We start from the raw sequence: 27,431 nt of genomic DNA, 5'->3' as shown, positions 1-27,431 counted from the left end.
CTAGCACTTGAAGCATGGAAGATATTCTATTCCATCCCTTTCTAAGTGCTTTGGTCTCCATTTACACAGTGAGAATTACAACACTTTGGTGCAAATCACCCTGAAAAAAATCCAGGACTCAAGAAGGCTTCCGTAAGTTTGGAGTGCTCATCTTACAGAGTTTTGTACTACCAATGAAAGAAACTTGCCAGACTTGTAAGATACTGGGGATAATAAACTAAACTCTGAGTGAATAAAATTTTTGATTCAAAGTTGTTCCTCCACCAATCATTTTAAGGCCTTTTGCATTGATCCATTTCTCTCATGCATTGAAAGAAACCCCTGAAATCTGATTCTAGCCCTGAAGGCTGCATTGGAGTGGCATGGGGCACCCCAGCCAGAAAGCCTTTGTTGGCACTGAAAGGAAACCAAAACACTGGAACGAGCGAGAATGATCTTGGACAAAACCTGTTGCCTTCTCCCACCTGAACTGGACCTGTAGTTTCCAGAAGGCTAGGCTGGTTATTGCAGAGACTAGATTTGGTTCTTATTTGTTACAGTGGTTACCAGCAACATAGCTAAGAGGTAGCTGTGGGCTGACATGCAAAGGTACACTTCAGTTTCAAGTTCCAGAGACAAATTAGTACCCTCAATATCAGTCTCATGGCTGTTTTGGGGAAATTTGTTTCACTATTGACTCTGCTGTGCACTTTGCTTCATTTTTGTATGCTTTTTCTGCAGTTTTTGAATGCAGCTGAAATAAAGGCAGTGATATATATGGTACTTACAATGGCTTCTGTAGAGAGATAAATTCCATTAATTAGTCAAAATGAAATATAAATTTACAAATTACAAAAGCAGTTAGACATTCCATTGTACTCTTAACTGCACATTCAATTCAGTGCATATTAATGCTCAATTAACATTATAAAAAATCAAGGTTAAAATATAATTAATGTAACTATAGCTTAGTTATAATTAAACTAATTATACTGATATAGAGTGTAACAACAGCTATCTCAGCCATTATATTGATGTAAATGTATTCTGCCTTTCAAATAAAGCTATTTGAATTACATTTTTAATTATTTATCAAGCTGAATATCATCACTATCAAAAGAGTCCAAGTTCTAGCTATAAAGAAATATTTTACTTTCCCCTCTTTGGAGAGCAGTTCTTTGGTCCTATGACTTTGTAATCCAACAGCTGAGATGACTGACACTTAATTCAAATAGGATGGGGAGTTGCTGTCATGGAGGATATCTCTGTGCAGAAGGAAGATGGAAATTCATGGGAGATAAATTAATTACATGAGGAAGACTGCCAAATGCTTCAGGCCTCAGTGGGGCAATTTATGAACAAGACAACACCCGGCTTATCTATTTCTTCCCCTACGCACCCCACTACAAGTGAGACTTTGCTCTAAGTATGAACTTAGAGTCAACTCTATTCAGCAAACTACAGCAGCAAAGACTGCAAAATAGAGAGTGCCAAAAAGGCAACCAAACCACTAGTCACATTATTCCTTATTTTACACTGATCTTGACATGTCGCTTAAAAGGATTTTGACACTTTCTCTTCCAAGCTGTGTTCAGCTCTCCTCAGTTGTGGGGAGGCTTTATGACACAGTCAGTGAAGAAGGTTTAGACACAAATATGGAAAGGGGAAGAAAGCAAAGAATGTCCAACATACACTCAAAAAAAAAAAAAAAAAAAAAAAAAGTGGAGCAGATGTATAATATCTGCTGATACTTCAGCCCAGCAGAGATTCAAAGACTATGAGGGCTCACTTTGTTCTCCTTTGTTTGACCACTTAGTTAAGCATCAGCTTTTTTTAGTACATATTTAATACAGACCTTACTTCTTCAAGCTATTTGACAGAAAAAAAGTAACTACAAAAATGTTTACAGCTTTACACATTAGCTTTCATTTAGCCAGTTCATGCACTAGTGGCAATCTAGTTATGGCAGTAGAGCTAAACATAAGCTAATCTGAGTCCGTTTGTACGCTTAAAGAGGAACAGCTGTGCTACAGAGAACACAAAAAAACCCCCTTCTAAATGTCAACCAGACCATGCAGTTAACTATTACACATATTTAAGCTTGACAACTCCTTTGTATGGATGTTGTTCAAAAGCCAGTCAGTCTCCTAATGTCTTGTAGCACCATACTTTATAAACACAGGTAAGCAAATTTTATTAAAATACTCTCCTTTCTAGTAATTTTCCTTTTTGCTTTTAATATTTCTGCCCTTTCTGAGAGGGATTGCTGATACTTCAGTATAAGTATTTTATTTCCACATCTTCCAAATTAACTGTTTCAATGCTGCTTCTTCCTTTGGCACTCTTCAATATGGGGGTTGCAAATATCCCTAATATGGAGACACACTCTCTGTATGACAATTATTTTTATGTTTCATTTGGACAGATATGTCACTGATAATGGCAATGTTAGTGAGGTACAAAAAATAAAAAAAAGGCAAAATCCCCTGTGAATGGCATTTTGCTATTATCTTTGCAAGGTTGGCTGTGGTTGGTGATAAATTCCTATTATTTCTCTTACTGGACTATCTTTATCACATCACACTTACAACCAGAATGGGACTGCAAAGGTTAGAAGTTGCCAAAAAACATTTTCATAGAATTGTAGAATCATAGAATTGTTTGGGTTGGAAAAATCCAACCATTAACCTAACACTACCAAGTCCACCACTAAACCAATTAAGGGTAGAGTAATAATTTCATGTTTCCTGGCTTGGTGGCTGGATTATTTTTTAATGAAAGTAAAAACTAGGAATCATTAAGGTTGGAAAGGATCTCTAAGACCATAAGTCCAATCATCAACCCAACACCACCATGCCCACTAAACCATGTCCCCAAGTGCCACATCTACCCATTTTTTGAACACTTCTGGGGATGGGGACTCCACCACCTCTCTGGGCAGCCTGTTCCAATGCTTGACAACTCTTTCCATAAAGAAATTTTTCCTAATTTCCAACCTAAACCTCCCCTGGCACAGCTCGAGCCCATTTCCTCTCATCCTATCGCTAACTACTTGGGAGAAGAGCCCAACACCCACCTCACTACAACCTCCTTTCAGGTAGTTGTAGAGAGCGATAAGGTCTCCCCTCAGCCTCCTCTTCTCCAGGCTAAACAACCCCAGTTCCCTCAGCCGCTCCTCATAAGGCCTGTGGTCCAGACCCTTCACCAGAAGGATATGAAAGAAAAGCTTAATAAAAACAGATCAGAAGCATTCCCTTCCCCCAAAGAATGCCCCCATCAAGAAGAATGCAAGGAAACCCTGATTTGCAGAAAAGATGAAGTTGGCTCTAGTATTTAATAAACATTTTTGCTTAATAACACCTGGTCTTATGAATCTCAGTGATATTGAAAACTCTTATATAACATCTAGCTTTTATGCATTTTACTAAGCTTTTGTTATGAAAACAGACACAGTTTTCTCTCAGGTTCTTAGGATTAAGCTCCTTTTTGTGGTATTGTCATTGTCATGGTTTAGCCCCAGCCAGCCACTAAGGACCACGCAGCACCTCGATCACTCTCCCTGCCCTGGTGGGATGGGGGAGAGAATCAGAGGAGTAAGAGTGAGAAAAACTCCTGGGTTGAGATAAGAACAGTTTAATAATTGAAAGAAAGTAAAATAGTAATGATAACAATAACAATATAATAATAATAATAGTAATAATAATATCCAAAGCAAGTGATGCACAATGCAATTGCTCACCACCCGCCAACAGATACCCAGACAGCTCCCGAGCAGTGATCGCTGCTCCCCTGCCAACCCCCCCCAGTTTATATACTGAGCATGACGTCATATGGTATGGAATAGCCCTTTGGTCAGTTTGGGTCAGCTGTCCTGGCTGTGCCCCCTCCCAGTTTCTGGTGTACCTGGCAGAGCATGGGAAGCTGAAAAGTCCTTGACTAGCATAAGCAGTACTTAGCAACAACTAAACCATCAGCGTGTTATCAACATTCTTCTCCTACTAAATCCAAAACACCGCACTATGCCTGCTACTAGGAAGAAAATTAACTCTGTCCCAGCTGAAACCAGGACAACGTTAAACAACCAAACAACCTAGAGGCCAACAAATCTTTTAGAAGTACTTGAAGTTGTTGTGAGTCTGCTCTTCTGCCCTGTTAAAAAGGCAGCTGCCGCTCAGAAGTACATTCTTCTTATTTTCTTTAAGAACCTAGCAGGGGTTCCCTGAATACTACTTGATTATCAATGTGTGAGGCTCTTTCTACATAGCCCCATGCACCTCCAAGATGTTTTAGGTTGAACTTCCCAGAATCCTACTTTGCAATTCAACATGAACTTTTGAAAAAGTTCATCTTCCATTTCTAGTTCCCTGTGTTGTCCAAAGGTGCAAAAGGGGTCCTGTAAAATTCAAGGCTGTTTTCAGTGCACCTGCCTCAAATAGACACTTCTGACTTCATTTTAAATTCAGTGGAATGATTACTATAGCAATCAGGAAGATGTACATATGGTTTTGTTTGGGGGTTTTTCTTTTTTTTTTTTTTTTTTTAAACAGGAACTTTCAAGCATAGTTATTCAAGAAAACAGGAACTGTTATGAATTAAGGATTTTCTGCATGGAGCTACATCAGTTAGGTTCTCCAATATTTATAATAATAATATTACATACTCATTTCATTATTTGATCATGAAGAATGCATCATGAGGGATCTATCAGATTATAGTATCTTGTCCTTTCAGGGTCACAGAGGACAAAAGTTGTGCTCTTTCCAGTCAAACACAAGAGATGGGATCTACATCTAAGCTGCTGCCCAAATTATTCATCAGGAGTCGCTCTCAGAGGTAATGGCTCTATGGAAGCTGCTTCATCACATAGATTTTAAACAAAGTCTAGATCTGCTGACCAGGAAATGGTTGCAGCTGTTACCAGTAACTGTTTTCTTCAGCTGACTCTCCTCTCTTTCTGCCAGGAATACCAGGCTTTTGAGTACACTACTGGACTTCTTACTATGATATTCCCCTTCCCTCATTTATCTCAGGTGTAAATACAAATCAATCAACTTAAAAGTCCCTGCGTACCTAATACCCAAATCAGATATAGCTATGTTGTCCATGTATTATATTCAGAGGTGGGGTGTTTTTTTGTTGTTTGTGGGGTTTTGTTTTGTTTTAAGACATACACTCTACCAGCAGCAAGTAAATCTACATTTAGAAAGATTTCTGAACTCTGCAATTGTCTTTCTGATGTGGAGTGTATATACTCCTTACAGAGCATATTGCATAGCATAGCAAATAAAAAGAACAGAAACATTTCTGTCATTCTGAAGTTCCTTATTGTTTTTGCCTCTAAATACTGACTAAAAGGTGCTACCTAAAGATTTGAGACTCAGACACACTCATTTAGTTTTTGATATCTGTTCACTGAAGTTGTAACTAACAAAGACAGCTTAAAGACACCTGGAACTTGAAGGTGTTCTGGACACTCACAAATAAATTAACTGTTACAAAAAATATTTTTTTTTTTTATTTTTTTTATTTCACTGTTTGGGAACCTGATAGTTGCCCCAGTTCTTGTCCTGGGGATAAACATGATTGCTGCTCAGAAAGAAAATGGCTATACCTGGATCGGAATCAAGTTAGCATAACATAAAATTTTACCACAATCATCTTTGTTTCTTCTCACTAGCCTACAGAAAAGATCAACTTAGCTGGTTCATAGATCATACCCTTAATCTTTTTGTGTCTTAAAATCATAAATAAATTCTATTCAGAAAGAGTTATTCTGCTTTGGATGAGCAGCTTTCGTCATTCTTCAACTGTTGAGGAAGGGTTCTCCAGACCTGTTGTGGTTATAAACTTACCTATGGAAGAGTCAACAAATTTGCCCCCTAGCAATTTTCAGTAGTACAGAAACACAGTCCACCATGATCTGCTTAACAGCTGTTGCCAAAATATGAAGCAAGGAACAAAGTCAAGAATGACATAAATCTCTTCTCCCAGCCTCGAAGTTGTTTCCCCAAGTTTAGCTACTGCGTAACTGCAGCTCTTGCCTGAGGTTGCCTTCTCAAGCTACTGATAAGTTTTGAAACCTTGGGAATATGTGTTTTACATTCACTTCAGCCACTTCAAACACATGAAAGTCCATAACCTGGATTGACACCACCATAATACAGGGCAATAATTAATGTTGTCAAGGGTATTTTGAACACTTAAATGCAAATGTCTAAGGCTTCCTCTCAAGCCTCCTAAATGTGTCAAATTTCATTACCTAGATTTTAATGTATGGTAAATAACATTGCACCTTAAAGTATGCTTTCACGTTGGATTTATAAAACACAGTGGGGGAAATGAAAGTAGCATACGTGATGTGTGGGGAGAGCATTTAACTTATTGTTAAATGCCAGTAGCGTACTAAACTTGACCTCAGAAGAATTTTTATCTGTTTAGCCACAGGTACATAACATATCTAGTAAAAGGAATACAGGCATTGTTAAATTGTTTTGTGATTTTTTGAAAAGTTATCTTTGGGAGTCTGGTAAAATAAGTCATGTAGTCAATAAACATAGTGTAAGCGTCAATACATGCGATGATGAAACATATTCTTATAACTTTATATATATATATTTGCTTTCAAGTGGATATTAAAATTTTGGAATTGTCACACCAGATCAAACCATTTGCCCAAATATAGATCTGGTACAACATTGTACAGGAAAAGCCATATGCAATTCATGAATGCACAGGTGGGACCAAAGGCAAGGCCCATTAAAACCTACAGAAAAATACCCCTCAAAATCTAAACAAATCCTGGGAGCTTAAATACTGCCTTGAGGGCAGTATCTTATAAAAAATTATTACAGATGATTTTATCTCTGTAAATCTTAAATCATCTTCAGACTCATGCTAAACTTTGACCTCCATGATATCCTGGTACAAAGCATTCCACCTGTTCCAAAGAACGCCAAATGTTAATTTTTACCTAATGTTAAATCACTTTTGTTATTGTTGTTGCTTAATGTCTGAAATTTTTTCTCTTCTGTTCTGGGAAATTATAAATGAAAACAACCACCTAAAATTCTCTATAACTATTGTAAAACCTCACTCATATCACTTCTTATTCCCTTAAGAATCATTTTTACAAAATCTCTTTAGTTATTACTTCTTCATGATTAACAATTATTTGATGGTCATTTTAGGAGTTCTTTGTTATGAAATTATTTTTACACTGAATCTCTTGGGGAAAAAAGTTGTTATGAAAGATAATGAAAAAAATCAAACAAGACACACTTAAGTAAAATCATGTTTAGTAGTGATGATGGTGTCCATTTCAAAAGAAGTGTAAACTTTCCAGAAAACTGAATTTTGCAATGACTGAAACTACATTTTGAAGTTAAATCTGCTGGTCATTATCTTTGTAAAGAAGTGAGCAAATACTGACCTATGAAAGCATTTAATTTCTAAAATAAAGAAATTCCAAAATTCTTCCTTTAAATATTTTCTGAATTAAACCCTTAACCTGTCCTTCTCCAAAACACATATTTTGAAATAGACATCATTTAGGAAAAGAGAAGTTTCAAAATTATTAACTACCTCAGAATAAATTTATATATACACATATATATTTTACTTTGGCCTGACTAAGAAATAACTTTACTTCCCCCTCTCATTTTGCTGGGAAAACCAGTAAATGTTGTTACATCTAACCCAGAAAGTCCATTTTTCACTTATCACTCCATTAAAGTTAGCCTCAATATCACCAACACTACCTCCTATCCTAATTACATGGCATATTGATCAAGTAATTAATTAATGACTCTGAAGGACACAAGTGTCAGAAAACATTTTAAAATTATCCACTTGAAGCACTGCTCATCAGCCTAAGCCTGCAAACCTTTCAGTGCAGCCCTAGTATGGGGGATATATGCCCATGCATCTGGACATACTGTATGCTAAGATTTTTGTTACAATTTTTAAAGGCTATATGTTAAGGCTTCCTAGAGCCTACTCTTGCTACCAGACAAGTTTATTCTCAATTAACAGAGCTGTCAGACAGAATTAAACAATGCTAAAATCCTTTCCTGCAGAGACTTAATAGCAATAAAGCAATATACATTTAAAAGGGAACAAAACAGGTCCTCAGAGTACAGTATAAAGGACTGAAGACGTGCTGAGTCTTTGATCATTGGCATTATCAATTAGCACTATTCTGATCAAACCCTGTGTTATTTACCCTGTAGGAGTCCTGATAACAGCACGTCCTGCAGATGGGATAATATCTCCAGTCAGCATCTTAAATGTTGTGCTTTTCCCAGCTCCATTTGTTCCCAGTAGTCCAAAACACTAACATAGATCAAAAAAAAAAAAAAAAAAAAAGGCAGCAAAAGCAATCAATCTGCTATGCTGAAAGAAAAAAGTAATATTAATTCTTCAATAGTTTCTTCCCTTTTCGTATTTCCTATTATATGTCTGTGTGTGTAAATTCCCTTTCCCATGGAAAATAAGTTTTAAAAAAACCCATATGTATAATATTTTGATGATCCCCTAATTCCTAGAAGTGACTTATTTCAGTTTCTAGCCCTCCACTGAAAACCCTGCCCAGAAACTAAATGCATTATTTATCCATGTTATTAGTAAATGCTAGATTTGAACCTGAGGATCTCAAGTCCTATTTGAGAGGCCTGACTACCAGTCTACAGAGTCAATATTTCTCAGTTTCTCATGAGCTGCTTCACTCCGTACAAGTAAATGAACATTGAACAGCCAAGACACACTCTGACTCTGAACAGTTATTTCAGGCCCCTAACTGCAATGAATATATGCTTAAGCTAAGACAGTATTTGTATTAAGTCTACTTATAGCACTTCATAACTTTTAAAATACTTGTTTCATGAAATTTCTTATTCATAAATAGGCTTTAATCAGTAATAACATCCTCCACATTAACCCAGGTACCCAACAATTGATCTATAACTGGCAGGACATCACAGGACCTGCACTGCTATGCACTAGTTTCTCATATTTTCCAATTTGCTATTAGCAATGAAGAAAAGTCTTTTTCTTATCAGTATTTTTGAAATTAATATCTGCAAATCCCCAAAGCATCAAAATAATGAAAAAAACCCCCAAATAAATGTTGTTCTGAAATCTTTAGGATTACCATATTCAGTGCTAAATTTCAGTTCATTAAAATAGTATATTAGTATATTATATGCTATATTAAAATATACTGTGATGATTTCAGCATTGGAATTACAAGTCTGTCTTGGTGACAAATTCAGGATTCAGTCTACAGTTTACAATTGAGCTAGGTATTCTTTGCTTTGTCTTCGGACATTGAACTGCTGTGTTACCTACTTGGTTTTTATGTTAGCCTATAAAACAGTAACTTGGTAAAGATAAGAAAGAATTAAAAATTAGGACTCTGATGAATTTGTAACGCAAAAAATAAGTGAACAGTTGCTTCTTAAACACGATCAGAGCTTCTGCTTTTATCCATTTATCGATTTTCAGAAATTACTACAGTTGAAATTGTTCTGCTGCTATCTACAGATATTTGATTGTACACACCCTGAGTATGTCTGAACAATTGCTCAGAATGAAGTGTTATTTTCTGAAAGGAAAAAAAAATACCTCTTTACCTCTCCCCTTGGTATTCCCAAGCTTATGCTTTCTTTCTGAAACCTCCATAACATTTCCTGAGGTTGTACAGAAGAAGGACATCATTACCAGTTCTTCCAAAGAGTCGCTGTCGCTCCATTTCTACATCAACATCTTCTGAAGGGCTGACCATGCTGTTTATTGAACACTGACCCCTGAAACAGAAGACGATAACAAATGACCCATGGCAAATTGGACATTGCTGTACCCTGGATAACTCCGTTTTATTTCCCTGGTTGCAATCCCTTAAAGCTTGGTGATCAAGTCTCAGCAGAATCCAAGGGAAACAGCAACTCCTTGTATTTTTCCTGCAGTTTCCACTAATTCAGGTACACCATTTTATCAGAAGTATTTATGTTCAGGTGTTCAAAGGAATCTACCATTTTCTTTCTTTAAAAATTAATTCTGTGTCCACTATAGCAGAATACAAATGGTAACGCACCTTGGTTTGTGGAGGAGATCCCAATGAAGAAAAAGCCGTAAAAGAAGAAGTAGTGTTCCCTGCAGGGCCATTTCCACAAAAATCCAGCCCAGGAAATTCATCTCAAAGGGGCTCACATATGAATCTATTCCAAAGTTGCTGGTCAGGTCAAACTTGATCTGATTGTATGAAAGTTCTATTAAACCCTGGCCTAAGGAGAATTGTGGGAATACGATGAACGCCCATTTGAGGATATTGTAGATGTTCTGGAAACTCTGTATTAAGATGCAGCAGTTTAGGGGGGGATAAAAAAATTAGTTTTCTCCAACAGCATATTAAGCACACTTACAAAGCTGTATACAGCATCCAAATCTCACTCAAGATGAACTGATTTCAGAAGAGCATATTGTGAACTATTTTGGGGCAGGGTTCATCTCTTATTGTATTTTAGAGTGCCTAAGGCTACGGAATTCTAATTTTAGTTGGAGTTCCCAGACAGCAACAAAACACATGTGGCCATGATCATTCTATTTTCTTAAAATTTTAATATTTGAACGCTATTAATTCTAAGTCACCAACTTAAACCCAAGTCAACACCAAACCTGCCTCCAAACTTGAATGACAGGTAATCCAGATTTGACTTCAAACACCAAGTTTTTAACCTGGTACATGCATAGATATTCATACACATTCTGGATCTCCTCTCTATCAAGTTGCTTAATTACCATTATGATTAATTAAAATTATATACATGGAGCAAAAATGCATATTACTGTTCATACAGTGCATTACAGATCCTAGGAATATGTGGTTTATCTCTTATCTTAGTAATATTCGAACACATTTTACAATGCATATAATCTATTCAATGGACCAAAACATCTCCCATTATGTGCCAATTACAACTTAATGGTCTGGAAAATGTCAACATTTCAATTACGGCTGTTTTTCCATTATTACAGCATAATTTTTTGTTTGTTTGTTTGTTTTTTGTTATAAACAAGTTAAAATTCAAGATGGTAACAAGCAATACACTATACACTAGGACAGAAAAATCATTAATGTTTAAAACATGTAAATGTTTCTGCTGGAAAAAATATTGTCTGTGCATATGTATAAACTTACATATATACACAAACACACACACACAAACATCCACACATGCACTTGTGTGCATACATCTGACTTATGAGTAATGTAAAGCAAAGGTTTTATACTGACCTGCACTTTGGAAATTATAGCTAACAAACGAGGTAAGAGAGTCACCAGCATAGTACACAGGCCAAACACAAAATTTAAGGAGATGTAAGAAATAAAAGCTACATCTGAACTTGAAAAGAATCTGGATACAAGATACATCCATGGTAAAGTTGCATATCTGAAAGTTTAAAGAAACAAAATTATCACAAATAATTTATGTTTTGGCCTCACCAAAAAAAAAAAAAAAAGGCAGTTATCATACTAGAAAAAAAAAAAGTTAGTCTTATTTTCAAGATATGCATACAACTCTTTTGACCAACTGAGAAAAAAGGACAAATTTGGGATATGTTTTCTTTATCGAATTACCTTATGATTCTGTAGATGTACACATAGCTACTGCCGTGTGATAGGCAGATATGATCCATTTTTGCATATATCAGCTGCATATATTTTACTTTCTCTGTTCCAGAAAGCTCACGACCCTGATTTCTGAATGATTTGCAAAACCATGCACCTTAACATGCCTCTTACACAGAGACAGAATCAAAACCAAATATCTGAAGCTTAAATCATGGATGCTGAACAATTGGTTTTTCTTAGAGGCGTTCATAGAAAGAAAAAAGAACAAAAAAGGAAGGAGAGATTGAGCAAAGAAAGAGGGAAAAAAGAAAGAAAAAAGAAGAAAATAAAAAAAGAAGAAAAAGAAGAAGAAAAACCCATTAATCCTTGAACTGGGACTAATATTTGTTATTTGATATCTGAGAACTGAAATTTGCCAGAGATCATGTTAGCATTGCTATTACCTAAAACAGGTTATCAGTTAGTAGAGTAGTGGCCATCAAAAATGAATGCGTAGTTACTTCATAGCACAATGATTATAAGACAGCATGCCCTTGGCTGCATCATCTTTAATGCAAATCCTTAAAGGAGGAGGGAAGGCACCCTCCATTGTGGCAAGTCAAATAACACCTGTCCAAAATGGAGCAGTCATATTTTTTTATAAAGAGTAAAATATGTCTAGCCAGACTAAAAAAATACCCTACTAAAAAAAAAAAATTGATGAGCATGAATGTCACGTAAAGGAAATTTGTTTTCTGTTCAACATAGCGCAAGACATATCTGTCAAACAAACACTATATAGACTGCAGGAGAGTAGGTATCAGCATACACCACTGCATGATGATAAGTATATATGTAGTGTGTATATATATAGTTGTATATATACATAATTCTTATAAAGTATTAATATATGCATATATAATTTTTTAAATAGTGAGCTCAATGCAAGAGGAACCAGCCAAAAATCTGTGAATTCACTTCTTCATTGCATTAAACAGTAGTTTAGATTATGTGCCATAAAAGTTCCTTTTAAATTTAGTATTGTGTACTTTATAGGTGAATTTTTTTCATCTAAGAATGCCAAAATCCTTTACCTTAAGAAACAAAATTTCAAATCCTCCTGTGAAGTAATAGTGATGTTATCCTCAGTTTACAGGAAGATAAACGTTAAATGACTTAATTTTTGGGTCTCAAATGAAGATTGTAAGTATTCAAGTTCACAGGATCCTTTTCAGCATTCCGTTGCCAGTCTTAATTACAAAATCTTTTGTTTTCCTTCATGCACGTACCAAAATCGCTGTTCTAAGTTTTGCTCTGAATTACAGTACTGTAAATACAGCCAGCATGGATTCACCAAGGGCAAGTCCTGCCTGACCAACCTAGTGGCTTTCTATGAAGGAGTGACTGCATCAGTGGACAAGGGAAAAGCAACGGATGTCATCTATTTGGACTTCTGTAAAGTGTTCAACACAGCCCCCCCACAACATCCTTATCTCTAAATTGGGGATACATGGATTTGATGGGTGGACTGTTCAGTGGATGAGGTATTGGTTGGATGGTTGCATCCAGAGGGCAGTAGTCAATGGCTCGATGTCCAAATGGAGACTAGTGACAAGTGTCCCTCAGGGGTCTGTACTGGGACTGGTGTTGTTTAATATCTTCATCAATGACATAGACGGTGGGATCGAGTTCACCTTTAACAAGTTTGCAGACGACACCAAGCTGAGTGGTGTGGTTGACACACCAGGAGCATGAGATGTCAACCAAAGGGACCTGGACAAGCTGGAGAGGTGGGCCTGTGTGAACATTGTGAGGTTCAACAAGTGCAAAGTGCAAGGTCCTGCACCTGGGACGGGGCAACCCCCGATATCAATACAGGCTGGGAGATGAAGGGATTGAGAGCAGCCCTGCAGAGAAGGACTTGAGGGTACTGGTAGATGAAAAGCTGGACATGAGCCAACAATGTGTGCTTGCAGCCCAGAAAGCCAACCGTATCCTGGGCTGCATCAAAAGCAGCGTGGCCAGCAGGTCGAGGGAGGTGATTCTGCCCATCTGCTCTGCTCTGGTGAGACCCCACCTGGAGTGCTGCGTCCAGCTCTAGGGCCCTCAGCACAAGAAGGACATGGACCTGTTGGAGCGGGCCCAGAGGAGGGCCACCAAAATGATCCGAGGGCTGGAGCACCTCTCCTATGAGGCCAGGCTGAGAGAGTTGGGGTTGTTCAGCCTGGAGAAGAGAAGGCTGCGAGGAGACCTTATTGCGGCCTTTCAGTACTTAAAGGGGGCCTACAGGAAAGACGGGGAGAATCTTTTTAGCAAGGCCTGTTGTGACAGGACAAGGAGTAATGGTTTTAAACTAAAGGAGGATAGATTTAGATTGGATATAAGGAAGAAATTTTTTACAATGAGGGTGGTGAAGCACTGGCACAGGTTGCCCAGAGAGGTGGTGGAGGCCCCATCCCTGGCAACATTCAAGGTCAGGTTGGACGGGGCTCTGAGCAACCTGATCTGGTTAAAGCTGTCCCTGCTCACTGCAAGGGACTTGGGCTAGATGACCTCTAAAGGTCCCTTCCAACCCAAAGCATTCTATGATTCCATGATTCTGTGAAATACAAGACAAGTCATGGACTCAAGCTGCGTCAGGGGAGGTTTAGATTGGATATTAGGAAAAATTTCTTCAAGGAAAGAGTGGTCAAGCATTGGAACAGGCTGCCCAGAGAGGTGGTGGAGTCCCCATCCCTGGAAGTGTTCAAAAAATGGGTAGACGTGGCACTTTGGGACATGGTTTAGTGGGCATGGTGGTGTTGGGTTGATGATTGGAATAATGATCTTAGAGGTCCTTTCCAATCTTAATGATTCCTAGTTTTCACTTTCATTATAAATAATCCAGCCACCAAGCCAGGAAACATGAAATTGCTACTCTACCCTTAATTGGTTTAGTGGTGGACTTGGTAATGTTAGGTTAGTTGTTGGACTGGATGATCTTAAAGGTCTTTTCCAGCCTAAAAGACTCTATGATTCTAAGTCCATTCTTGGAAACAGCTCAGGAAAGAAACATGATTTAGAGTGCTGTTACTCTGCTGTAAATGAAAGCAGAATTTCATTTGTTTGCTTATAGCTGCTAGGAAATGAGTAAGACTTTCAGAATACTCAAGTTGTATGATGTTCAAATGCAGCCTTTAATGTAGCTGCCAGTCACACCTACATTTCTATCCTAACTCTTTCTTTTCCTTCAGCTTCAGCTGTAATTTGTTATTTTGTAAGTATCAAAGATAGAGCATTTTGGACAAAAGTGCTTAAGCAGTTGCACTATAAAACACTTCTGCTATCAGCTAAGAGGAAAAATGCAATTTAGTTAGGAGACCATTATATTTTTAAAGAAAATCAGTTTTAAAGTATCACACTAGGAAACTGTTGATTATTCTTTCAAGCACACCCCCTTCTGGCACATGGCTTAACTTTTTCATATAACTGACCTATTTTTATCTTTATTCTGGATCAGAAATGCTGCACAAGTGTACACTGAAGAGAAAAATGAAATTTTAAAAGGAAAAAATGCATTATGGAATGCACATAAATTAGAATTACGTGCACTGTACTGGGGAAGGATAAAATGGCCACAATAGGCTTCATCGCATTTACTAGGTAGTTAGGCTGAGTAAAGGGTAGAATAGGAAGAGTGACAACTCTGAAATTTGTCACAGTGTCCTTGAGACATGTTAAACTTACTGACTGTTATCATATATTTAATATATGTTAACACACATTGAATACATATACCTTCTTGTTAAAATTCACTATAATATCTGTTATGTCAGCCAAAGCTGAAAAGTACAGGAGGGATTATGCTGAGATGATTAAGCTGTATCTGCAGTCAACAAAAAAATTTTTAGAAGGCAGTCCAGCTTTTTTGTCAATGCTTGTTTCTTCTGAAATACCCAAACTTTAACTCCACATTCTGGTTAAAACAACGCCAGCATAACTCTCAGCACCTGGGATTTAGTAGTACACTGTGAGCAGGACCAAAGCCTATAGCACACCACAGAAAACATGCTATGACTTCAGCAGACATACTTATACGTACTGTATGGTTCATTTACTGCTTGACTAAGATCTCTATACATGGGTATTCTTATGCTAGGGTCACAGCTACTGGATTACAAGAAGGATTCAACAGTTGTAAAGGTAATAAAAAAAACCAGGAATGACATTTAGTAGTGTAAAGCCTTTGCACTAAGACTGAGAAGAATTTCTGCCTTTAACTTGAAGGAATCAATTGGTAGTAGTGCAGAAGGAAGGAGGAGGAAGATGAGAGTGATACAGAGAGGAGAAAAGTACAAACTTCGGATGTTTCATCTGAGTTATTTACAAGATCCTGGCATTGTGACCTCTAGAATATTACATACTAGTCTGGCCACTCATGCCCAGGAAAGATGAACTCAAACTGGAGTTATAGGGAGAAATGATAAATAGAATTATCCAGGGAATGGGAAGGCCTTTTTACAAGAGAGGACTTGGCTTGTCTGGGCTTGCAAAAGATGTTTGATGAGGGAGGATTATGAAGTAGGGCTCCAAATAAACTCTAGGCTGGAATTTCAAAGAATACATCTAGCTATGGAGATACTGAAACAGTTTTCAAAAAAATGAGTTGCTGCTTGAAAACAGTTTCAAGATGAAATACAGTAGGGTTTGGGTTTTTTTTTTTTTTTTAAAGTGTTTATCTGAGACTCTTCCTGGAATGGAAAATGTCCTGATCTTGTAGAAGGTCCTTTCTACTTTCCTTCTCATGGAACAGTTATATTTCATTATCTAAACATCTGTCTCATAAGATATGCATTCCCCCTAGAAGGATAGCAACAATTAGTTGCTTGAGATTAGGAAGAAACTTCTCAGAATGCTTGTCCCATAACTGTTCATCTTCAGCTTTTCTCACATCACCTGGGACTGCACATAGGAAGAGTTAAAGGAACAGAATAGACAGACCATTAGTTTGATTAAGCCCAGGGCTCAACAGCCTTATTTCTATAGAGAAATCAATCCTCTGTGTAATGAGTTATTTTAACTTTTTATACATGTTTTTTCATGTGAAACGAAAAGGGTGATATGGGAGGACTTTCCTCTCTCACAGTACTATTTGGAGACAAACCTCCAACCAGCCCAGTACTCCACATTGGACAGACTTCTCATTGGAAATACAAATTCCTGGAGCTAAGTAAAATTACAGAATTACAGAAAATGGGTAGAACTGTAATAAAAGACAGCCACTTCTTACCTTCTTGATGATATTCTGCCCAGCTAAGCACTGAAATTCTGACCTGACTATGTTGTTATTCCCTCATTCTCTAGAAGATAGCATACAATCAATTTCTAACAGCAAATGATTGTTATACAGGCTGAGTATTTTCTGAGACTTCCCCCCCCCCCCTTTTTTTTTTCTAATATATGAGCAAATCTCCCTCCACCTTCTGCTTGGAACTTTCAAACTCATGTTTCAGCCTGTTTTCTCACTATCTTTTGCTGAACCATAATAATTTCCAATGAGAGAAAATCATGCATCCAGCAGCAGGTGCAAACCAAGTCTAAAGATTTCTGTTTGTTTCTTACACGCTATAATTCCACGGCAGCATTTCCAATACCATACCCAAAGAGTATCAGCAGGAGAACAGTGGCTGCCAAGTTCTTTCAGAAAGTGAAGGCTGATAGCTGGAAGGCGCTAATAACGCCAACACACAGGGTGACTGGAACCATGTAAAACAGCTAGAAACAGAAGAAAAAGGCACTTAGCAGGTAAGCATCTCATACTGGTCTCTACTTAATTAGCATAGAAGGGCTCTACAAATTAACTTTTCCATATTTGCAATATAATTACACTATAAATTAGGAAGAATTAGGCAGAAGAGCTCTGAGATTTCATTCCACACTTGCTGTGAAACTGCCATTCTTACACATACATACATGAAACAGCCTGACAAAATAAAATCCAACTACAGAATATTCCCCTTAATTCCATTTCTATTGACCTTTCCAATACATCCATTTAACAAGCTAGCTCTTCCAGATAATGAGTCCGTATGGGACTATTGCTCCAAAACATCAAATTATACTGTGAATACAGAGCCTTGGATTCAGAAATAGCAGTTTCACTGATTGGTGCTTTAGTCATAGGAGAATAGTAAGGATACAATTTTAAAAGAGACTTTAATGAAGGACCATGTGTGCTGATGAAGGAAATGACAACTTTTAATGGGAACAGACATAATATTTAGAAGGGTTACAGCCATTAGGCAACAGGGAGAGCACTTTCTTTGTTTAGTCTCTTGACATAATGGTAACCAAATACTTAAGGGGGGAGGATGTGATTGGTGCAGGGGATTCATATCCAAGTATTCAAGAGAGACAGATTCTGCTTGCAACTAGCAATGGCAACGTGAAAATATGTGTTCTGTTCCATTCTTAGCATCTGCCTGCTCTGTGCATTGAAGCTGAGCTTGTTAGGGCAGTGACTGTCTCCATTTCTGCTTATATAATATTTAACTTTATCCTAATATAACAGAGATTCTGAGATGTAACTGCAATAGATACAACAAATCAAAGTCTAGCTAAATATTCAGAGTAGAACAACAACATCCTTATTGTTAAAACTGGACTTTCATACTGAAGTACAATGCAAACCTGTTCAAAATTAAACCAGAGGGCACCACTACTTCTTTGCCAATGGGTGAACAGACATTTTTTTAAGAGAAGGGCAAGGGAGTGAAATGTAGACAAATGTAATGCTCTCACTCCGTTCACAGTGTACCATATTCAGTGCCATATACAAATATCACACCATACCACTCCACAGACTTAGGTTTCAGTTATCCTGGAGCTGTTTAAAAAACACGGTAGAGAAGTCACCAAGCACCTCAGTCCAGTATGTTTCAACAGACCTGGGACTTTTTTCTAGAAATAACTAACTAACTTGAAACATTAAATTCTATTAGAAATATTACCTGAAAGCATGGTGTGTTATAAAAGTTGGGCATGCACAAATAAAATAACCTTAATTTTGCCCCTCTAGTGACACAACCTCAATCTGAACAAAATGTCTCTATTTATCATGAACTTTTCTTAGCACTTACACATTTTCCACTTGTTGAACATAGTAAAGAATACCATTCACATGTATAAACACAGTAAGAACAGCCTGATTCTCATGACAGCCATTTCATAAATCAAATACTTCTGCAGGTCCAGTAAAGATTATGCTACCAATAATACAGGACACAGCCTGTAATACTTAAAATATGTAGAGGGATTTCAAATTTGACAGGTCATATATTCATGTGTTCAATGTCCCTAAATGATCTGCAGCACAATTAGCATTTAAAGCAGCGTCTGTTCTTTCCCAGATCGTGATTGATCATGCAGTACTGTGCTGCATTTGTGAGAACATTTTGAAAGGAAGAGACTGGCAGAAAATAATGAGGAGTTGACTTTTCTGCACAAGGAGAAACTGAATGATGAAGGACTGAGTTTTTAACCAAGCCCTCTTATCTGAGATGGCAGAAAAAGGAATACAAAGATTGACTGGTCAAGTAAATAACTTTGGGAGAAATGTGCTCTTACTTCAAGCTTGCTCAAGTGTGAAAATCCTGATTTCAAGCATGGATAGGTGAAGCCCTAATGTTTCAGTTTTAGAATATTCTGAGTGAGAAGAGAGAGTGTCCCAAAAATCTCTGTTCCTGACCAGGCTAGTTCATGTTTGTGTTGCCTGTGCTAGATCCCAGCCTTTCCTTCCATGACCCAATGTGTTAAGCAAGGTGCAGAAAGTTTACGTCCCTTCTCTGGGGCCAGGAATCTTTACTTTTGAATAACGTAGGTGACTCCAATTGTTCCCTATTGCCTCTGAAACCAATCTCCCAATCCAAAACACCTTGTTTGAAAAGTGAACTATCAACACACAGCATCCTAGTTCTTTAAAAACAGTAATTCTATCCCTTTACCAGAAGTAGATGACCTAATCTCAATTTCCTGCCAAACACTCAACTACTCCTATAGCAAGCCTCATAAGAAGTGAATTATGAAAAAGCCTTTCAGTAAGGGACATATATGTATGCCTTATATACACACACACATATATATACACATGTATATAATGGAGCAATTTTTAATTTTAGTTTTTAAAGAGTCAACTTTGAAAAAGATATTTGAAGATAATCTGTGGAATTCATTCTTAAATGGAATCCAAACAAGTTCCTATTCCACAGCCAATGAAAAATCAGTGACTTGGGACTAGCAGTGATGAGAAATTTATTTCTATTTCACCACCTTTGCTTATTGGCCTGAACAGAAATGAGCTTCTCAGGCTTGAAGAAGGTAAGCAAAAATTCCTACTTCATTTAACTATGTTGGCCTAAATCTGACCTGCTAAAGTCAGGTCTCAGTGGCATTCCTGCCTTTACATTTGATTAAAAGGGTAAGATTTAGGGAAAAGTAATAACTTTTGTGATGTTTTCAAAAGAAGAGAAGATTTTCAGATTTCTTAATGAACTGCATGCAGACAATATTATTCGTAAAGCTAACAATGGTAGATGTTTCTTTGTATGAGAAAAATAAAAGTTGAGGACAGAGGCTTTACCCATTTCTGATCTAGGTCATTGTGTGTATGTGAATTCATAAATAATATTTTCTACTCTCTATCTTGCCAGGAATAAAAGGTACCAGTTATGAGTATCTCTCATATTACCTACCAACAGACAACATAATTATATCTTTAAAGCAGCTGATTAATATCTTCAGGCTTCTCCAATAACCTGGAAGATATTGCCAGTGGCAACTCAAAACACAGAAACTCCTGCTAAGAACCGCTGTGTGGAAGTTTCTCTCTAGGTTGATAAGGCAGCTTCCTTTAATTTGTAAAATTTGTGTAGGTACCTAAAGCTAGCATATGCTTTACCTTACAATTCAACCTTGGAAAAAGAACATAATCCCTGCCTTAAAGAATTTTATCTGACAGTATTAAAGTAGGAATGGTGTCTCAATGCCTGTTAACATGACAGCCAAGAGCTCTTGCTCTGCACAATTCAAATCTTATTCACCTGTCTTGTGACTATATTTCCTTTTGCTCATTTATGACAAACTAGTTAAAAATTTACACCTGAACACATGCTGCTCCACATGTTACATACCATATCACAGCAGAAGTTAGCAAGCCAATAAGTTTTGTAACCCAGTCCTGTGATGTGCTGCAAGTGTTTTGTGCCAGATACTCTGTCTTTCACTATGGCACTTCCAATGGATGCGGTAAGGATAGAGAAACCCAGCATGATACACAGTGCTACCCCACACTGACGAACATTCTCCATTCTAGGGTACAAAGCAAAATTCCATAATGAAAACACAATGGGGAAAAAAACCTCACCAAACGCAAACATTTTCAAGGCCAACTTCTTACTAAAACAACACTAGACATTAGGACCTTAATCCTGTTTTCAAACACCATGTTTCTACACTGTCAACATCTAATTAGAGAACAGGAGCAAGATGATGTGTTAAGTTACAAAACTATACATGAGTTACAGAACACAGCATGTGTTTAAAGTCGGAATAGTAAAGTGAAGCTTTTGCAAATATTTACCCCTATACAGGAAATTAAAATTTAAAAATTTGACAATCATTTGAAGCAGTTAACCTGTTTGAAAATGTCATGACCTGCTCACAAACACTCTAAAGCACAGCCAGCATAAATTCATTATTTTTCTCTACAAAATAATGCAACCATATTTGCTATAAACAGTAGACTTGCCATATAAACAGAGTAGAGAAAATGCTTCACTCAGTGGAACTCAGTTGCATCTATCAAGTCACAACATCTACTGCATGCAATATACGTGCTTATTGAATTAATATTTTCAACTGTCTGCTCATTGCAGCTGTTATATATTGTAAGAGTTTGCTCACATTTTGTCCTCATCCAGCAAGGCTCCCCCATATGGTTGGCTGTAGAGTGTGATCCCTGTGAAAAGAAAAATAAATTATGAAATAGGAAATGTTACATCAGGGCTTCAAGTTCTAGAGTACACTGTTGACCCCTTAATACACAAGAGGAATGAAAAGGCTAAATACTTAATAAACAACAGAAAGAGGTCAAATACCAAACTGCTAAACCATATACTGTCTCCTGTTGAGTGATTTCCAGAGTCTGGATCCACTAAAATCTAATGAATAGACATAAGTAATAGCTGCTTTTCTGCACTCTGAACTGCAGAAATAGGTTCAACAATGTTGTATATTGCTGCAGGATCTACATCACAGATGAGACCAAATAAAAAACCTAAAGTAGAAATTGTTCACATACCTAAAATTCTGGAGTAAGGTTGTTATTGAAATGTATATACTTGGTATTTTATCATTGCTAAAAACATCTTTAGATTGCTGATGTTTTGCAGAGAAAAACTGTTTGGCTAAATTCACAAAAAAAGGCACCCCTCAGATTGAAACTGTAGAGCTTTAAATTAAAAAGATACCCAGTTTGGGAGACCAAGAAAAATCCTGAGTAGGCGATGCATTCTTAGGCTTATTTTGGTTCTTGGTACAACCAGCCTGTAACAATCTAGCAAAATGAACTTCAGAATTGGAAGGTAGTTTATGGACAAAAACTGTGGCTTTTTACTTTTTTTCTTTTCAAGCAAAAGAAGAAAAATGGGGAGGGGGAAGTGTGCAAAACTTTGTCAGTGCAAAAGTTGTTGTCTAACTGGTCTTGATGCTGTTTCTGACTTACTTCTGCATGTGTACCTGACAGCTGTGCCAACTGTAACATAATACCAACTGGAAATTCTTGCAGTGAGATTAAACCAGCACTATCTGGTTAGAGTATCTAAAATAAATCTATGCTGTTCCCAATTAAAGAAAGAAATATCCATCCTAACAGCAATTATAATCTTCCTGGTATCTTTGGCAAAGAAATAAATTGTTGATAGCCTTAGATGGACTCTGCAGGGTGCCACTAAATCAAACATACTTTGTCATATTTTGTTAGAGTCCAGCTGTATGAAGATAAAAATTGTCTTTGTTCCAGTAACAGGTGCAATCTGACCAAGTATAGCTATACATTTATTTTTGCCCCTTTAATTTTTCATTCCTCATCTTCAAGCCAAAGTAATCTAAACATCACTAAGTCACCGTGAAGTAAAAAGCTGAACAACAGAGGATGGTGATTAACATGCACACAAAACTAGTACAAGGTAAAGATTTTTAAAATACAGTTAAACATTGTACACTGAAGCTCAACGGTAGTTAACAAATCAAAAGAAGATTCAAGCCGATAAGGTTTTGACTCATCACTGGTAGATACATGTGCTATTTGCAGAAGTCTTTCATGTCATTTGCCTAGAGGGACTATTTAAAGCTTTCCTTTGTTTTTCTTTTACACCATTAACTTTTTAAACAATAGCTGCTATTTGTTCTGAAGCAAAAACCAGCATATCAAAGAAAACTATTTTTTCCCACTGGAACAAAGTATTATTCGAAATCCCATTTATGTAAGGAAAAGTAGCATCGTAGAAAAAAGTTTCATTCCCAGAAATTTTTTCTAAGCTTTTCCAATGATTGAATAAAGGCGTGTATATCAGAAGAAAGAATGTCTTTACTTCATATATTTATAGATATGATTCCTATTGAATTAGAAATTAGTAGCCAAAAATAGAATCAAAGCAGACTTTTACTGTACAAACAAACTGAAACATCTGAACTTCTTTTCAGATCTGGTTAGAAAAAAAGAAAAAAAAACCCTGATTTTCAGACTTAATCTAATTACAATAGAGGAAAGCTTTTGGAAAATGGGAATCCTGATAGTTTCAGAAACACTAAACCAAGAAGTTAACAACATGAAACGTGCTTCTTGTACTCACTTGAGCTCAGCTAAATTGGAAAAGAGCAGAAATATGTCTTCCAGGCCTCCTTTTTTATGACCGTGAGCCAATCTCTAGTTATAGAGGATCTTCCCACAGTTGTCAAGGTCTTGCCTTCATGATCAAGAATTTGAATGCTCTAACCAAGCTGTCCTCCCCCGAGCTTCAGATGACAAAAATACTACAGTAAAATTGCTCCCACTCAAGCGGTAGCATTTTTAGAGACTGCAAATCTTAAAATACTGCCCATGATCAGGAAATGCCAAGACTCAGAAACCTATAGGTCCTACTGATTCACATCCCTTTTCCCAGAATTGTGAGACAGGTGGAACTGTCATGCAGACTGTGGTAGAGAATTATTGCTCATAAAGTGTCCAGAACTGGGGCAGTTTGTCAGGAATTCAGGAAGGTCCTCCACTATATTCCATTAATTAATCCAGGCTGATCTAAATCATATCCCATTGCTCTACTGCTATCAACTACCTGCTGTATTCAGTGAGAAGAATAGGCACTAGCAAAAACAGAGCTATGAATTCATGCTTGTGCAATTTCCTGTGCAAATGAATTCATGCTCATAAACATAGGTTTACCCACTCGCATGTTTTGAGATCCTAGTCAACAAATTTTATATGCGAAGATCATCTGCACTGCTGAAACTTTTCAAAAACACCCACAGGGAATTAACGAAACATGCAAAACATAACAAAGACAAAAGTGACATCAAATATTTTATAAGTAGTAACTTCTCCTCAGGAATATTTAATGTGTCTGGAAATAATCTCTCTCCTGAAATCACCATGGCCTGTCCCTAATAAGTGCACAGATCCCAAGAGGAGATTAACAAAACTTTCAGATTACTGCATTGCTATAAAACAAAAGTCTAGAGCAGTTGACTTGCATTCCATACACAGAAACACACTGCTGTAACTCTATAGTACAGAAAAAACAGAGACTGTGAAAAAGAGATAATTGCTGGGGGAAATAAAATACCACAACACTAAATAGCATAGAATCATAGAATCTTTTAGGTTTGAAAAGACCTTTAAGATCATCAAGTGCACCTGTAAAGGATGCATAATGCTCCTTGCGGTTTTGTATTGTACAATACGGATCAAAAAGCAAATTGTACTGAATTAATTTCCTTCAATGGAAGAGTCCCCAAAAGTATTTGCTCTTCTTAAAAGTAGTAACCATTTTCTACAGTTGATTTACATTCAAACCATGTAGATGAAACAAAGGATTGCATTTTTGAAAATTTACACACACAACTGAGATTAAATTTCCCAGGGTTGCCGAATTACAATTAACCAAAGTATGACTGTGTTAAGCTAAGTTCAGTTCTATGTTAGAATTCAAAATTCTATCAATCTATTAAATATAATACTTGCCTTTCATTCATTATTTTAAATTTTTCAATTAGTCTGGAGCATGAGGGCCTTCTGCATTTGCTACATTTTTCAGTACAACGATTTCTTCCCTCCCTGCCATTGTCCAAAAACAGATGATGAATTTATATAAAGCCAACAAACTGGCTCGTAATACACAGGGGAAAAAATAGTTCCCTTGAACCTAAGGAGGAATAAATTATAAACTATCTTCCAACAGCAAAATAAACCAACAAATTTGATGTACGCTATTTGCTGGTATATGTATGTTTTAATAAAAAAAAAACCTTCCATGTACTTTTATAATCTAGCCTTTCCTAAATTTCCCCTAACCACCTAGACCATCTTTCTTTTCTTATATCTCTGTCCCAATACAGCTGTTAACATGATGTAAAATGTACTTGTTGATGCTTTCTTGTCTTTATATGCCTTCTTACTATGTAAAGCTGCTATAATGATGCTAATTAAGTTGAAAACTAAACACCATCTTTGAGGACTTAAAATAAAACCCATAAATGACAGATAAAGCAAGAAGTTCTAAATGGCAAAGCTCCTTTTAAACAGATGTATATGGTGTTTATGCAAGGATTTTTTTAAGGATTGTATTTGCAAGCCTTGTGTGAACAGCCTTCAGGGCAAATTTTACCAAATCAGTATTCACAAGGAAAAAACAAAACAGGCAATACCAACAAATATTATATGATTCAGCTCTAACTCTTCTCTTTTTCATAAATTTCTCAATATAAAATTATTTCTTCCACATCTACAGATTGACATTATGTTCTCCTGACTTAATTGCAACCAGAATTTTCCTAATTGTCCTAAAACATCCTTTGCCTATGTCCTTGGCACAGAGCTGACACATTATTTTTACAGTGATGATTTAGGCTTCTTTATGGGCACAAGGAAAAAATTGTGATAGCCACCAATTCCCATCTTTCCAAAGGCCTGCATAAGCAATTCAAGAACAGGAAAAACTGTGACCATGGAGATCCTTACACTATACCAGGGTTTTAATGCCATATAAAGAAAGTAAGTGAACACCATGATGCCAAGACCTTTTAACCTTCTCCAGTATAAAAATGAAGAGCTTGAGAAATGAGAGGCATTATTTCACTGATTAGAGTGGGGTGAAGAGGAAGGCATCTCAAAGAAAGAAACATGACTGTATACTTGTTAATTGATATATACGTGCATGCATAGTTCTGAAAAGGAATGAAGCCAGATGTCAACACCAAGAGAGAGCACAAGCAACAAGTTATTTTGGTAATATATTTTCTCAGTTGGTTTTCAGCTAAGAAACTTCTTTTTCTTTCTTTCCTCAGTTGTTTTGCCTAGTTAACTACATTTTTTTGGTGTGTTCTTTTTTTTCTTTTCCTTTCTTTTTCTTTTTTTTTTTTTTTTTTTAAAGTAAAAGGCTCAGTTTCTATTCCTTGGATTGCTCAGTGAAAGACTTATCTTTACACAACTGAGAAACAAGGGTATTTTTAGCAGTCCTGCAAGCCACATCAGTAAGGAAAAAAGAGGAGGGAAGTAGTCAGAGCTTCATGGTTTAACTATAAATTGCATGAATAACTCAGTTGGGGGGTGGGACGGGAGAGTATTTACATTGGAAATGCCACTAGGAGCTACATGCTACATGCTTAGTAGTAGAAGAGGCAATAAACAATTAATTGTACCCTCTTCAGCTTCTCCATGATTTCCCCTTAGTACTCTCCCTTCCAGGCTGAACAATCCTATTCCTTTCCTTACATTGTTCTTGATTAAACTAATTTTAGATTCTAATATGTTAAAAAGGCATCTGGTGAAACAAATTCTTTATAAAAAGTTATAAGCATTACAACATTCTCTAGAATAAAATACTATCTTTTTCCATTCTGGATAGAACAGTTCACAGGAAAAAGGAAAATACATCCACATTACAGATATTTGAAATGAACAGCATCTTGTTTGCAGTAGGAAAAATCCCGCCCTGTTGCCATTCAGGAGCTGCACAACTCAAGACACCTTTCCCCATATCAACATCTTATTAACAGTCTGTACCTTCAAGAAAAAAGTGCTCTAGATCTTCTATTTCAAATCTAAACCACCTGACCATCTGTCAGAAAAGAAAGCAACATGTAATTTGGCATTGCATTGAGTCTTACAGACTTGGAATGTTTCCTTCCTGTAGGTTATGAAGAACATGGGGCACTGGCAGCCCAGTCCATCCGGCCTGGGTGCAACTTTCCACATAATCACGTTACAAAATCTGCAGGTTTGCAGTAAAAATGAGGACAGTGATATGAGCCAAGCAGTACTTTTTCAGTATAGGGTGGAAAGATCTAGAGGAAAAAAATCTCAAGCGTCTTCAAGCTTGTATGCCATCACCATAGGCTAATCAGAGCTGGCCTTAGTTACATCGTGCAGTTCTGCATTGTATTTTGGGTGTGTCTGAGCCTGTCTCTTGGCACTCCTTTGTAAACGATCTCTTCTTTCTGTCATGTAGCATGCTGACTCTTGAGTACATAGATCAATTTGGATCTGTGCTACTAAGTATCAGAATTGTTACAGACTTGAATAGAAGACCAA

The 27,431-nt window shown here is 36.9% G+C and overlaps 1 protein-coding gene across 1 annotated transcript in view; it reads right to left on the bottom strand.

Moving 5' to 3' along the window:
• ABCA13 (ATP binding cassette subfamily A member 13) overlaps positions 1–27,431 on the bottom strand; it is a 208,996-nt gene that overhangs the window by 34,724 nt on the left and 146,841 nt on the right. Inside the window, 8 exon segments of the mRNA XM_075705757.1 lie at positions 8,201–8,310; positions 9,609–9,637; positions 9,640–9,782; positions 10,070–10,323; positions 11,270–11,426; positions 17,226–17,341; positions 20,755–20,932; positions 21,527–21,581. Coding sequence (XP_075561872.1) covers positions 8,201–8,310; positions 9,609–9,637; positions 9,640–9,782; positions 10,070–10,323; positions 11,270–11,426; positions 17,226–17,341; positions 20,755–20,932; positions 21,527–21,581 — 1,042 coding nt within the window.

This window comes from Pelecanus crispus, chromosome 2, assembly GCF_030463565.1.
Source record: "Pelecanus crispus isolate bPelCri1 chromosome 2, bPelCri1.pri, whole genome shotgun sequence".
In the NCBI taxonomy this organism is placed as follows: domain Eukaryota; kingdom Metazoa; phylum Chordata; class Aves; order Pelecaniformes; family Pelecanidae; genus Pelecanus; species Pelecanus crispus.
This window is presented reverse-complemented; position numbering and strand designations above follow the sequence as displayed.